Source organism: Meriones unguiculatus, chromosome 4 (genome assembly GCF_030254825.1).
Source record: "Meriones unguiculatus strain TT.TT164.6M chromosome 4, Bangor_MerUng_6.1, whole genome shotgun sequence".
NCBI classification, from domain to species: domain Eukaryota; kingdom Metazoa; phylum Chordata; class Mammalia; order Rodentia; family Muridae; genus Meriones; species Meriones unguiculatus.
The window spans coordinates 137,459,220-137,475,005 of NC_083352.1; the positions used below are offsets into that span (position 1 = coordinate 137,459,220).

Sequence of the window (15,786 nt, forward strand, 5' to 3'; positions counted from 1 at the left end):
AATAAAGTCAGGGCTGGAAAGGGAGAGACATTATCCTTAGACTATGTCTTGCTGATTAGGGGTGTTGAGTTCCTTGGGGCAAGTTTCTTCTCCTCCTCCTTCTTCTTCTTGTTTCTTCTTTACACACAACTACTTAACAAACCATGGCCAAGATTAACCAACAACCCACCAGGCCTCTTAGGGCTCTAGCATTTATATACCTTCCAAAAAGTTCCTAGAATTCCAGACATCACACAATTACAGAAACTATCTGCAGCTGGCAAAAACATGCCTCTGCTAGCACGTGAGGCAAATCACAGCCAGCTTCTGTGGACAATCCGAAGCAGCCCCTATCACACACCTGGGATTAAAACAAAAACATATTCTTATAATATTTATGTGTTTTTCAAAGAAACCAAAAATTCCAAAGTTGCTGCTACATACAAGGTAAATAGTTAATCACTTGAAGACACAGCCTACAAAATGCAAGAAAATTGTTGCTACCTATACCTCTGACAGAAAATCAATATCTAGAATATACAAAGAACACAAAAATCTAAGAGCAAATCAACCAATAAATGGACTAATAAAATGTTCAGACATTTCTCAAAAGATGAAATACAAATGGCCAGTGATCATATGAAAAAAATGTTTGGTGTCCCTAATTATCAGCCTTAGCGTTCAGGAAAAAAAAAAAAATTAACGAAGCTACTTTGAGATTCTACCTTACCTCAGTCAGAATAATAACAAATGCTGGCAAAAATGCTGGGAGGGATGGGGAACGCTTATTCACAGTAAGCTGATATAGCCATTATGGAAGTCAGTGGGTGGGTGGGAGGTCTCAAAAAAAGTAAAACAGAGCTATGTGACCCAGCTATACCCCTGCTGTGATATAACCAAAGAACTCTAATTCTACCTTAGAGATACTGCAATCCATGTTTATTGTTGTTTTATACATAACAGCAAGGAAGTGGAACAGCTTAGATGCTCATCAAAAGACTAATGTATAATGAAATGCGATATGTGTGTTGTGTGTGAGCGTGCGTGCGCATGCATGCAAGCATTCATGCAGAATTTTACTCAGCCATAAAGTAAACTGAAAATTTCAGAAAATGTATAAAAGAAATATAATAGTAAGTAAATTGGTCCAGGCACAGAAAAACAAATACCTTTCCCATATGCACAACTTAGCTTCTAATTTTTATATATGAGCATTTATTTATGTAGGAATGAATGTATCTAGAGGCAATGAAAGTACAAACAGGCTTACAGGAGAAAAGAAAGAGGTTTTGAGGAAGGAGAGTGGGGAGGAGAAATAGAACACGTGGTATGAAAGTGAAGGGGATTACTTGGGGTGAAGGATACAAGCAAGGATGGGATGCAGGGAAATGGGGCAGAGACTCAAGAAGGAAGGACAAAGGTAAGTCTCTGCAAGCAGAGATAAGGAGCTGTCATTTTGTAACATAATTGTAAAAATTCAGTCTCTTTCAGGTCTGAATTTTAATCATTAAGGGAACACATATGCCTGGGGCATGGAGGCATACAGCTTTGATCCCAGCATGCAGGGAACAGAGGCAGGCAGATCTCTGAGTTCCAGGTCTGGGACAGTCAGGACACTCTCTCAGAACAGCAACAACAAAACAAACAGGACAAGGCTGTGGACAAAAGCAAACTATTACACACTACTGCTGGTAAACCAGGCCACCCACCATGGAAGCTGGTACAGGAGTTTCTGCACAAGGCCCTGATGCCCTCCAGAGCAATCTTCACAGAAGCCAGTTTTCCGTGCTTGCTTCTCAGAGGCTAGATGTGTTTATCTTTGCCTGCTGTGGGCAGGGAAAATCTCTCATTCTCCTGAGACTCTTCAGACTTCACTGCCTCGGACTGTTTAGTGGGGGACAAGTATGTGCCTTCAGAGCGCTTTGAGTGTGGGAATTATCCACAGCACCAGTGCAGGAGAGACAAAGGGCTTACTAACCCTCTTTCTTTTCAAAGCGTCCTGAGTGTTAATCCACTTGCCCAGGTGTTGTTGCTGTAAGCATGTTCTCAAAACCTCTATCAGTGAAGAGCAGACAGTGGATGCAAAATATGAACCATCCACCGGCCTCGGCACAGAGCTACCAACCTCTCGCTTATTCCCAGTTGGACTGATCTAATCCCAGCCACGAAGAGGAGGGTATTTCACGGTGCACTTTCCATCCTGAGTCAGCCTCTTGCCACCTGCAGCCTCTAGTCCATTGATGTGCAGCCTCCTCGGGTGCTGACCATGCCCTTTCTGGGCCTGTGCGCTCCCTGAAGGAGGCAAGCCCCCTCCGAGTGTTCCCTGGTCTCAGGTCTTCAGGGTCCCCGAGCTTCTCTTTTCAGGTAGTGAAGAGCATGACATGGCCTTGTAGTGTTCATGTCTTCGTCAGGATTCTCTAGAGAACAGAACCTGTAGAATGATTGTCTATAATTATATGGGATTTATTGGAATGGCTTACAGGCTGTGATACAGGTAGCCCAGCAATGGCTGTCTACCCACAGAAGGTCCAAGAACCAGTTTTATTCAGTCTGAGTTATTCAGGGTGGGCTGTGATGCCAAGGAAGGAACAGACTTGCCAGTGAGAGCAAGCAGGCTAAGAGGGCACGCTTGCTCCTTCCGCGTCCTTTACGCAGGCTGCCGGCAGACGGTGTGGTCCAGATCAAAGCGGGGTTCTTCCCATCTCAAAAGGTCTGCATTAAAAGTGTATCTTCCCACAACAAACATATTGAAGACCACTGGAATAGAAGTGGTCTTCCAACATCAAATAATTTAATTAATTAAAAACATGTCTCTCACAGGTGGACAATGGTTTTAGAATAACTCCAGATGTAGTCAAGTTGAAAAATAGCCATCTCAGTTGAGCTCTCAAAAGCTGAGATTTTCAAGGCTAGGCCCATCAGCATTCTGTTTCAGTAGGGGTGGGGTGGAGATCATGAGAGGCCACAGCTCCATGATGATATAAATACAGTTAACAAAAGAGCTTTGTCTTCAACGACAGATCACCGGTTTAGCTCTTGTAAATAACTCCTTAATCAACCATGCTCCTGTAAACATCCTAATTAAACTCAGCAGATCATAAAGAAAGGGGGAAGGGAGGGAGTGGAGGGAAGAAAAGGCAGAGAGAGGGGGGAAAGGAGGGGGAGGGAGAAAGGGAAAAATAGAGAGGGAGAGGAATAGGGAGAGAGGAAGAAGACAGTGGTGCTTTTGCAGGGAAGCTGGTAGGGAAGGAGAAGGGATTGAGCAGCAGGACTGGGTGCAGGACAAAAAGGGTTGAGAGATGTGGGTGAATGTGACTTTATATATGTATATGAAAGTGTCATGATGAAACCTACCATTTCGTATAGTTAATATATGCAAATAATTTTTAAAAAGACCATGCTCAGCAGCCCTTGAGTGGTGTCGTGACAATAGGATCTTACCTTCGGCCGGGCAATCCATCACTGCAGTCCCTGCCTCATGGGAGCCTGGCTTGTCCTAAGACAAAAGGCCTGGCCTTCACCAGGCCTCCCTTTGGAAGCTGCTTCTGGGTCCTCACAAAGAACTGAGGAGCTGAAGCCGCTCGCCTTGTTTGTCTAGGTCTCGTGTTTTGTTTTATGTATTTTTTTTCAGCTCTTTTCTGTATCTTTCTGCTGGTTTCTATTTCCTTCTATTTCTCTTTGAGACAGTCATTTTAGAGTTCTTTTTGACTCTCCTCCTTCCCTGCCTCAAACAAAGGCAGCCTCTAGCCAGCCATCTAACCCTCTCTATCTGAAGTTTACAAACAGCATGCTATTGGGCTTTAAAACAAATCAAAATAAAAGCAAAAACAACAACAACAACAACAAAGCGGCTCAGAGTGCTTTGCACTATAGTAACTGGTGCTATTATTTGCAGACCTCTTGCATCTTAGCTCATTTTCTAAACTCCTGACTGTAGTCAATTATCCCTGATGTCAAGCTATATCTTTAAAAATTATCACTGAAAGGATTATTTTAATACTCTATTAGTAACTCTAAACTGTGAAGTGCTCTCAAGTATAATGCAAGCTATGACTGTGTGAGAAAGTTTTTAAACTAGAAACTGCATTCTGTGAATGTTTTTACTGTCTTCACATTTTATAGAAATGTTTTCTGTATTGCAGATACCGAAGCAGAAAGATATAATAATAAAAAACAAAAACAAATGAATGCCACCACACAGGTAAATACTTTGTTAACTTGGATTTTTTTCAATAGGAAATCTTGGTTATAGAGACTGTTAATGGAAGGTATTCAGCAGGCTCAGAATCTCTCAGACAGACAATCAGCTATCATACTTTGGAAAAGTCTCAGTCTGTAGTGTTCCTTCCTTCCGGGAAGACTGCTCACTGGCCTGAGCCTGCAGCCCTCAGCATTAACACAGAGAGCACAGGGTGGTTTGGGTGCGTTAGGAACCTCAGACTGTCCTCGAAGAAGTTCTATTCTCAGCCCTGCTACTAGTGTCACGCGGCACCTAAGTCACTGGCCGCTACGCCTGCATGAGTGAAAGCCATCGTCCCTGCTTGTTTATTGGGTTCCCACAGCACCATTTTTTCTTTATATCACTTATTCCAAACATCCTGGGCTCTGTGCCGGTCCTCAGAAACCCTAGGCTCTCGCACATCTATCTTTTCTCTCTTAAAAAAAAATTGTTTTATCGGTTTTAATTATGTCTATATGTGGGGTTTATTTTTAACAGCTTTAATTATGTCTAGATGTGGGTGTCTGAATGTACCTGTATGCATATAAGTAGAGGTGCCAGTGAAGACTGGATGTGTCAGGTACCCTAGGAGCTAGAGTTACAGGTGGAGAGTTCCCTGATGTGGGTGCTGGGAGCCAAATTAAGGTCCTTTGCAAGAGCACTAAGTGCTCTTAACCACTGAGCCCGGTCTCCAGCCATTGCTGTTCTTCCTTAATTACAATGTCTTTGTACCCACCTACCCACATACCCGCCCTCTCTTTCACGTAGTTGTTCAAACTCCATCTTTTTAAAGGATCCTTTCCCTGAAACTATATTAGAAATCATTCCATTCTAAAGTTTCAAACCCTGTGTTTCTGCCCTTTTCTTTCTTTTCATTTCTTCCTTTCCATGGCTGGTTTTTTAATTGATGTGAGGTCTTGCTATGTAGCTCTGTCTGGCTTGAAATTTATTTTTGGGCGGGGGTTTGGTTTTTTGAGACAGAATTTCTCTATGTATCCTTGGCTGTCCTTGAACTCACAGAGATCTGCCTGCCTCTGGCTCCCTGAGTGCTGGGATCACAGGCATGGGCCACCACACCCCACTGGGCCTGCAATTTTTTTTTTTTTTTTTACAATTTTTTCACTTTGTATCCCAGTTATAGCACCCTCTCTCACCCCCTCCCAATCCTGCCTTCCCTCCCTCTTCTATTCCCACACCCCTCCCCCAGCCCATCAATAGGAAGGTCCTCTTCCCCTTCCCTCTGACCCTAGTCTATCAGGTCTCATCAAGCCTGGCTGCATCATCTTCCTATGTGGCCTGGTAAGGCTGCTCCCCCATCAGGGGGAGGTGATCAAAGAGCCAGCCACTGAGTTCATGTCAGAGACAGTCCCTGTTCCCCTTACTAGGGCACCTACTTGGACACTGAGCTGCCCTGGGCTACATTCTTAAGCCAATTACAGATATGCACCACTGTGATTGGACATCATACACTTCCCTATTTATTCCCATGCCGTAATTTTCTTTGTAGGATTGTCACTATGTAGCATATAGTACTTGCTTGTTGTCAGTCATGAACTCCACAAGAGTAGAATTTTTTATCTGCGTTGCTCACTACAATTAGGCCCAGCCAATAGAATAGCACCTGGCATAAAGAAATGCAGTGTTTCTGTTCTGTTCTATTGCTATATAACCTTACCATGTAGTCAAGGCTGGTCTGGAACTTGAGAGCCTCCTGCCTCAGCCTCCTGGGTGCTTGGATTGTAGGCATGCATCACCACTTCCACTAATAAATGTCTACTGAATTAATGACTAAATATTAAAGGGATAAAATGTAGAGATTTCTATGCAATTCGGCACACGTCGCTACACATCATCTTTACTAAGCCCTCCAAACTTAGCATCTCTCCCATTGCCACCACATCCCATACCTGGTGTACAACGCAGCATCTTTTCCAGTTTTTCCCAGCCCAGTCTTTGCATGTGATAAATACAATAGAGAGGTACAAATTTACTTAAATGTGCTTCCATGAAATGCATTGACTCTTTACTCTCTGGACATTTGGTCTCTTTCAAACCACCCACCTTTCTTCCTACTTCTCCTAATAGTACCTGCCCTTCATTTCTAAGTGGAACCAGGCTATCTCCTACTGCTAGGCTCTAGAACAGTGGTTCTCTTGAGCCCCCCAACCATAAAATTATTTTGTTGCTACTTCACAACTGTAATCTTGCTGCTGTTATGAATCATAATGTAAGTATCTATGTTTCTGATGGTCTTAGGCTACCCCTGTGAAAGGGCTGTTTGACCCCCAAATGCGTCACGACCCACATGTTGAGAACCGCTGCTCTAGACCATTGTTTTCCACTTACTGTGGTCCAGAATAGGGTGGTGTACATCTACTGCCCTTTATGTTTGTTTCATCACTGGAGGCGAGGGCACAAGAGCAGCTCTGGTCTCTCTTTTTCCGCTTTCACTGTATTCTTGCACATTGAGTGTTCATGAACTCCAGGTTTGTCCTGGCATTACTTCAGTCTGTCTGCTGCTAAACACACCCTTCCCTCCTTTCCTGGGGTCACAGTCTAGGACTCTAGGATTCCAGTTTCTGATGACCACAGGTATTGTTCCCAGCTGTTCCACAACACTCCGGCCTTACAAGGACCTCAGCCACCTGTCTGTTCATTTGCTCATCACTGCCCTTGTGTGCAAGAGCCTCCTGTTCTTACTTTCTCGTCGCTTCATGATCACAGAACACTTTGCTTGTGAGGACAACTGTATTTCAGGTTGCTTTGGGATTGTAGTAATATGTACCTCATACAGCGTTTATGAGTCACCATTCTTAAGTGAACACCTCACTATTGTTAATTGCACTCAATCCATGTGCGCCCAATTCCAGGACTTGTTCCATCATGTAAGACAGAAGTGCTCAGGCAAGCAAGAATTCCCCCTATTTTCTGCCCTGTAGGTCCCCCGGTAACTAACCTTGTAGTTGCTATCTCTGTGACACAAAGTATTTCAGGTATTTCATGGAAGTGGAAACATAGAGTATTTTCTATTTAGGGGATGATTTATTTTGCTTATCCTAGTTTTATCAAGTTCATACACACGTCAGTGTGGGTTAGCCCAAGTGCTGGTTTAGCACTTGGGCTCTGCTTTAAAGAAATGTGTTTTCAAGACTTTTGTGTAATTTCCAATTGGGTTATTAGTGAGAACTTTTGTCACTGCTTTTGCTCTTTCTTATAGTAGCTCTTTATATATTCTAGGCACTAACTTCCTATCTGATTTGGAACTATTTTTTCCCATTGTATGGATTGCCTCTTTCTATAGTGTCCTGGTTCCATGCAGAACAGTTTTTAATGTTTCTAGTGTCTGGCTGATCTCTGTTTACATTTACTGACCATAAATTTCAGATCCAGTGTCATGAAGCTTCTCCCTTTAGCTTTCCTCTAAGAGTCTGGTAGCTGTAGATCTTGGCTTTTTGGCCATTTGAGTTTTATTTATGGTGAAAACTAAGATCTGTTTTTCCTATTTTGCATGTGGAGATGGTTTTCCATCTCCACAGTTGCTGAGATGTATGTCCATTCCCATGGAATGGCCTTGCCTCTCTTGTCAAAAATATCCAACCATAGAAGGGAGTTTGTTTCTGGGCTCTCTTGTTCTACACACATCTGTCTGCATTGTCAGTACCCCATTAGGCTTTTTTCTTCACTTTTCCTGTCTCCCCCACCCTGTGTGTGTGCATGTGTGTATGTGTATGTGTTTGTGTGTGTGTATGTGTGTGAGTTTGTGGCTGCACACACGCACGCATGCGTGCATTTTTTGCAGTCTGGGAAATAAACCTAGGGCCTCATGCATGTTAGGCAAGCATGACAATATTTTTCTACTGGAATTTGTTGTAAATCATGGTATTAGAAAATACCTCCAGGTTTTCAGAATCATTCTGACTATTCAGAATTTCTGGAGATTTGAATGTTAGTATGGATTTTCTATTTCTGCAGAAATGTACTGTTTGGAGGTTCACAGGGATGGCATTAGATCTGTAGTTTAGTGTGAGTAGTATTGTTATTCAACAACTTTAAACTTCTGTCCATAGATGTAGTCTGTATCTTTATTTATTTGTTTTTTAATTTCTTCCAGCAATATTCAGTAGTCTTTGTTGTACATGTCTTTTGTTTTTCTGCCTTGGTTTTCTAAGTTCTTTGCTCCTTTTGATGATACTCTCAATGAATTGTTTTCTTAATTTCCTTTTTGGGTTGTTCCATCTGTCTTGTGTGTTCACTTTTTTGGTTTTTTTATTCTGTAAGTTTGCTGAATCTATTTTGATTAGGATTGATTAGGATTTGATTAGGATTGATTTTGATTAGGAAGTTAGGATTGATTGAATTGACTGGTTGGTTGGTTGGTTGGTTGGTTGGCTGGCTGGTTTTGTTGGTTTAGGAAAACAAGGTCTCAGACTAACTTCAAATTTAATGTTGTAGCCAAAGCGGAACTTGAACTCCTAATCTTCCTATCTCTACCTCCTGTCACCAGAATTATAGGCATGATCCAGCATGACTAGCTGAAGTCTGGGGTGTTTTTAATGTCTAGCAGTTTTGTGAAGAATCTTTAAGAATTTCTACACATATGACCAGATTTTCTGTGGATAGATAACTCAATCTTCTACCATTTGAACAGCTTTTTTCCTGTCTAAAATCCCTGGGTGGGGCTGTCAATGCTGAGCCAAACCTAGGTGGTAGAATTGGATGTCCCTGCCTTGATCTTGATCATGGAGGGAAAGCTCCCAATCTTACACTAGTGAGTATGGCATCAGATAAGCAGTTTGGGCATGTGGTATTTATCATGTTGAGATAATTCTCAACATGATAAACAAATTCTCAACAAATGATAATGTTTATCATTTGTTGAATTTTTTATTACCAAAAAGTATTGACTTTGTCAAATACTTTCTCTGCATATTGGGCATCATTGAATATTCAATGAAATATATTTATTAATTTTCAAGGAAATTAAACTATCTTGCATGCCAGGAGTGACTCCCATTTCTCCACAATATCAAATTTGTTTACTATACTACTGAATTCAATTTGCTGGTAGTTTAATGAAAGTTTTTGTAACAATTTTATCTGAGATGATGGTCTCTAGGTTTTTTCCTTGAACTGCCCTTGTCTTGCTTTGATAACAGGGTAATGCTGATCTCAGGGATTGAGACTGAGATTGAGTTTGAAAATTTTCCTTCTGCTAAAATATTTTAGAAGAATCTAAGGCAAAGTTTGGGCTCCTTTTTCTATATTTAGAAAAATATATGTATATACAAGACTCACATACAAATAATATAAAATGTAAACTCTGCGAAATATAAAATTAGAAGAGACAGCTACCCATATATCTCATATATTATAGAGTAGCCTGGAAAAATGTGTTTTCACACACTTATTATTTGGAAATACATGGATATTCGCATAAATTGGAATAAATAAATTGTCTTAGTTACTTCTCTATTGCTGTGACAGAACACCATGGCCAAGAAAACTATAAAATAAAGCATTTATTTGGGCTTCATGTGATTAGAGTCCATTAAAGCGGAGCACGCATGGCAGCAGAACCAGCTAAGAGCTCGCATTTTAATCTGCAGCCAGGAGGCAAGAGGGAGAGCAGCAGGAATGGCATGAGTCTTTCAGCACCTCAAAGCCTGCCCGCAGGGACACAATCCTCCAATTAAGCCGCATCTCCTAACCTTCCCAAACAGCCTCACCAACTGAGGAGCAAGTCCTCAAACATGTGGCGCTGTGAGGACCATTCTTGTGCCAGCTACCTCATAATGAATCTGAATAAGCTAACGGGCAGTTAGGTAAGGTTAAACTACCAATTAAACTTCAGCATCAAGTTCACAGAAAGGCTTTTGGTGTCCAGATCTCTCTTGAATGAGAGAACTGCGGATGATATTTTGGGATCAAGCTTCTTAAAATAATAATAAGAGTATAATAATAATAAAGTATAATGAAAAATTATAATATAAATATAATAATAAAGTATAATAAGTTTAATAATCATAAAAATAATGTTTCAAACACTGTAGGTCCCATAACTGAGTGTAGACACTGTAAAAATAACTGGCAATAATAAAACATTTCTGAGCGCACAATGCCCAAAGGTCAATTCGGACTCAAATGTGTAATGGACCGGAAGTGTTTCTTCCGGCACTCACACACACCACATGGCACAACCTCATTGCAACTTGGTTCTGAACACACCACAAGCCCATTCTGCACTTGGCCTGCCATCATGCCCAGCACTGCCAGCGAGTACTGCTCTGAAGCACTGGGGCTCAGATGCAAAACTATTGTAAACGATGAGTCTCAGCATTCTTACTCAGTGTGCAAAGCTTGTGCTTTTATAGAAACAAATAATTTAATTATGAAAACAAAAGTATTGAATATTTTCCAGCCATCATTTCATAACACATTAGTATAAAGTTAGTATATATATTTGGATCATATTGTGTCAGGATGCTTGATGCTAATAATTGCGATTTTGGTTGTTGAATGAGTTTCATTTGAAAAAACTAATATGATGATTTTGGGCTTGGAATTAAAAAAGCGTTCCAAAATGTATGAAATGATAGAAAACATACTTTTGCTGTCTTAAACTTCCTCCTTAAATAAAGCGGCGACCTCGGCGTTGATGATTCTGCGGTGTTCCGCTGTAAAACCTCAGTCCTAATGAAACACTGTCCTCTGTGACTCAGTTCCTGTCCCTCTGCAGTCCAGCGTGGCGGGAGTAAGCCGGAATACCAGCCTCATTTTCACTTCAGGACCGCGAGCCTCAAGGAGGCCTGCAGCGTTCCCCAGTAAACTCTAACATCTTGCTAGTCAAATGTGCTGTAGCTCTTTCTTCTCTTTCGTCTAACAGATGAGCCCTTCTTATTCAGCTGATTGTCCCACTTTCCTTTCTTCCTGACAGAAACTAAAAACAATCTAAAAGGCAACTCTGCAGCCATCTGCCCACAACTCTCTCAAACTATCATCTGTGTGTGTCAGCACTACCCTAGACACAAACTACACAAGGCTCAGAATGAGGATGTCTAAGAGGCATCGGAAACGCGATGCTGAACTCTTAGCTTTCCTCGACCCTGAACCTGTTCCTCCCCCATCTCCCATGTCAGACGGTCCTCTCCTCACCCCCATGCACAACTAGCCAGCCTCAGTTCCGAAGGCCCCGCGGAACCGTTCCAACCCCTCGTGTTTCCCTCCTCCTTTTACTTAGTTTTTGACCCCGCATGCCCACTTCTTTCTGTTTTCCTACATAGTGGGGCAAATCTGTACTTTAGTATACTTCTTTGTGTTTTTATTTTCATGCTCTTTATACATTCATCTGATTTTGTGCACACATTTCCAAGGATATACAGTGTTTTCCTTTGCCTCCCCTCATCTCGGTAATTTTCAGCTTTTGTTCTTTATCACAGTTTTAGCAAAATTTTGATGTTACCATATTAGTTTTATTCTAAAAGTTTGAGTTTTTATTGTTTGTCCCTCTTACATTTACTTAATTTTGTTTTTGAAGCATTTTTAATAATCTTTTTTATTTTATTTTTTATTTTTTTATTTTATTTTATTTTTATTAGTTACATTTTATTAACTCTGTATCCCAGCTGTATCCCACTCCCTCATTCTCTTCAAACCCTCCCTCCCTCGCTCTTCCGTGGCTTCCGCTGCTGTGCAGATGGATTGGACACCAGAGCGGTCTTGTGTTAGCAGTTCCCTCCCTTACCTCCAGGCCCCTCTCCTGGCCACCTTTAGCTTGGAAGCCTGCACGCTCCTCTGATGGTATGTGGTGGCTCCGGCTGCAAACGGGGCATTTCACAGCACTGAGATCCGGACATCAGCATGCTTGTCCTCATACCTCTACGCTGCAAAGCCTGGGGCCCCACGGCACGGAACGGCGGGCAGCGGCCCCAGAGTTTGTCTCTTCCCTGACCCTCAAATCCAGATCAGCCGCAGCAGGTGGGCTCTGCCCCTGGCCACTGAGGTAGCGGCCTTCCCCGCGTCTTGCTGTTGGAAAGCTTCTTGCTGCGCACCTTTCTTCTGGAGAGCTTCCGGCACTTCGGCTTTCCACGGCTGCCTCTCTGGGCGTCCGCTTCTCCTGGGGCTTTGGCAGGCTCCCCGCTTCGTGGTTGCTCCCTGTTCTCAGCACCCCCGCTGCCTTCGGAAGCTCGGTTTCAGAGAGTAGGTTCCCTCTCAAGATGGCATTCAGTCGCTGTCCCCAGGTATAGAGTAGCGAAATGGATTCTTTCTTCATGCTGACCCATTTGCTGGAGGGATCACTGGGCCATTAACAGCTACAACTTATATGGTACCTCCAGACTGCCTCGGCCCAGCCGGCTCCAGTAATGGCACAGGGACCTTTTATTATTTACTATAGCCTAGCCCTTAGCTGGCCCCTCCAAACTAGCTGGGGGAACTTGTTAATCCGGTCTGTTCTAGGCACGCTTGCCATGCGGCCATTACTCTTCTCAGCCCAACTTCCTTCATGATTGGCTGGCAAACCCCCTGCCTCTCAATTCTTCCCACGGTTCCCATCTCTGTCCAGATGTCTTGCCTTTTCTTCTGGGCCTTACTCTAGGCCGGCAGCTCTTTATTAAACCAGTAAGAAGGTGAAAGAGAAGAATGTTTACAAAACACTGAGACAGGAGATACTTCATAAAAACAGCAATAGCTGTACTCGTCTCTCTGCCAGTGCAGAACTTAGCATTTGAATAACACAAAGACAACCTCTACACCGAGCACAGAACAATCATCCCAGCAATATGGCATGATCGCACACACCTGTTATCTGAGAACTTGGGAAGCAAAGTCAGAAAATCAAGGCCAGACTGGTCTACATAGGCAGTTCCAGGCCAGCTAGAATTACCTGGCAAGATCTTATCTCAGACTAAACAAACAAGAAAAATAAAGAAGCAGAAACCCTCCTAACTGGATTTATAGCACAGGAGGACTGTGAGCCCATCCTGAGGGCAGGACACCAGTCTACCAGTCTCTTTTCATCAGGGTCCATGTTTTAACTTCTGAGGATCCCCTTCCACTGCCAGGAGCCTCAGAACAAAACCTGTCAGCTCAGCTAGTATCCGTTTATCAAACGTCTTTTTCTCTGTAGTTTTCAGACAGTCTATCACTACCTTTGGGATTTTCCAAAGCTCTCCTTTTTTTCTTTTTGGAGAAAGGCCTTTCTTTCTTTCTTTCTTTCTTTCTTTCTTTCTTTCTTTCTTTCTTTCTTTTTCTTCTTCTTATTCTGACTCTTCCCCTGGGCCACAAAGAAGCAACTTCTTGTCTGCAATCGTTCCCAGGTGTCTAAGAGGAAGAAATGTTTCATGATGAAAGGTTATGTCTTCTTTACCGGGAGGAGGCATTTTTTGACGGCAATGCTTACTGTGTCTAACATATTTGCCTCTCTAAAATAAAACCCTTAGTCAGTCACGTTAGGAAATAGATTCTAAGATCATTTTCTAGTTGTAATTGGAAATAGTCCAGAAAATGAAGAACACTAAGATGATTAGCCAAAGCTCCCTTGCTTTAATTTAAGCAACTCAAAGATTAAATCTTACTTTAAGAGAGGGAAGCAGCTAAAATAGATTACGATGTTCAAAATTACTTCTCTTTCTGTCAGACGCATGCTGTACACATTTATTTAAAACTTAGAGAGACGGTGATCTGATATGGTTTCAATTCTTGGTTGAAAGCCCTAACAGAAACAGCATCTGCTCTCTGTGATTTTGGCTATGTGCATGTGTCTTCAATGTTTGATGAGTGACACAAATTTACATGTTACGTTATTCATGCGCTTTGATTTCACTTTCATTTGCTTGCAACATTCTGCTGCTACCCAGAGTAGGGGCTCTGAACATTTAACAGGCAATAGACTCCCACAGAAGACGTGTTAGAAGACAGTGGACTTAACCCCAAGACTCCCTGCTTCTGTAGCTCTAAGGTAGAGCCAAAAATTTGCATTCCTTACAAATTCCTATGTGATGCTGAGTTCTGGGACCATGTTTTGAGAATCAATGATCTAGAAAAATCAAGTGCTTTTACAAAAAAAAAAAAAAGAAAAAGAAAGAACCAAAGAAAGAAAAGCCACTTTCTTCTCTTTTATTTCTTACTATTGCATAAACCATAAACCGGCCTTTCTCCGACGATGTGAGAAGTGTAAGTGCTCGTACACTAGAAATAGGATGGCTTACACATAGCATATGGACTCTCCACCTGTACATACTAGGAAGGAGAGGTTCACGTCTTCATCCTTATCAAACCATGGGGCCAGCCTGTGGCCTTTCTGCCATCCCATGTAACCTAAACAAGAGCCACCTAGGAGGAAGTCTGATCTAGTCTTGCTATGTCACTCCAATTGCCCTCATGTATGACTTCAGGAAGCTCTTATTAGCTTCCACTCTTTCCAGAGAAGTTTTTGTAAAGTGTAATGTAGTATCAGTGCCAAGAATGGGTGGTTGCTTGGAGGGGTAAGAGCTGGAAATGACAGGACATAGAGAGTTAAGGAGCGAGCGAGAGAAAGCCTTTTGACTGTTGTGCCCTGAGAAGCCACTGACAGGTAAAGAATCTTTACCATGCAATTCTTCTTCAGCTTTTCACCTGTTTGCAGTTCCTGTTCTCCTTACAAGTATAGTCCCACACTTCACACTGCAGTCACGGAGAGAGAGCGGGAGAGTCCTGAGTCCCTCCTATCACAGCCCTGCCTTCACTCGGCTCCATTTCCTGTACCTGGATTCTTCATCCGCTCATCTGGTTAAACCGAAACACAAGAGACAGTCTTTGGCTTTGTGTTTCTCCTGCCTCGGCATCCACCCCCGGCTCCTCTCTGCGCTGCTTCCGGAGCATCCTTTGCTGCCATGTAGTTCTCTCCATTGCTCTGCACTCGGCTGTGTCACACCGTGCCTTACCCAATTGCCTACTACCGTTTCCTGCTCCCTCTCTCACTGCAGTTCAGTCTGCTGCTCACGCCAGCCAGAATGGTCTTTGAAGCAGGAATGAAACTGTGTTGCTGGTCGTCCTGCAGGGATAGGTAGTTGTGTTTAGAACGAAACCCCGGCTCCCCACGCTTCCTGTTTACAGGCCTCGGCTCCCCTATGTGACTTTGCTCTGTAATTCTCTCCTTCGCTCACACACATTCAGCACCCTATTACCACAGCACGCACTGATCTTTGAAACAAAAATGATTAATTTTTTTTTTCTGATTAGTATTGTTTGTGTCCTCACAAGCTAATGGAAATCACCAAAGAGCAGCAAGTACCTCAGCGTGTGCCCCTCCCCCACACCACTGTCTCCTCGATTCCTAGTGAACAGAGAATGTGAACAAAGGAATCATTGCTAAAGGGTACCACATAGCTTGACTGTTTCATATCTACGGCCTCCCAAAAGCTACGTAAGGAGGCGACTGCGGCCCCTCTGCCATTAGTCATGTTTTCTCTGTGTGAAATGCTCTTAAGGAATAAACATGGGATTTGAGGACCAACTTATTTTCAATATCAAATAAATACAGCCCACCCAGCAAAAGGAGCAGTGGAAATGCAAAAATTACTGTTTCATGTTATTGACTAAAATTTGTGCAA

At 42.6% G+C, this 15,786-nt stretch overlaps 1 protein-coding gene across 1 annotated transcript in view; it reads left to right on the forward strand.

The window, feature by feature from the left end:
* The window catches only part of Sel1l2 (SEL1L2 adaptor subunit of SYVN1 ubiquitin ligase), a 104,041-nt gene that overhangs the window by 25,525 nt on the left and 62,730 nt on the right, over positions 1 to 15,786 (forward strand). The window contains exon 2 of the mRNA XM_021642562.2: positions 4,122 to 4,180. Coding sequence (XP_021498237.1) covers positions 4,122 to 4,180 — 59 coding nt within the window. The remainder of the gene's footprint in view (positions 1 to 4,121; positions 4,181 to 15,786) is intronic.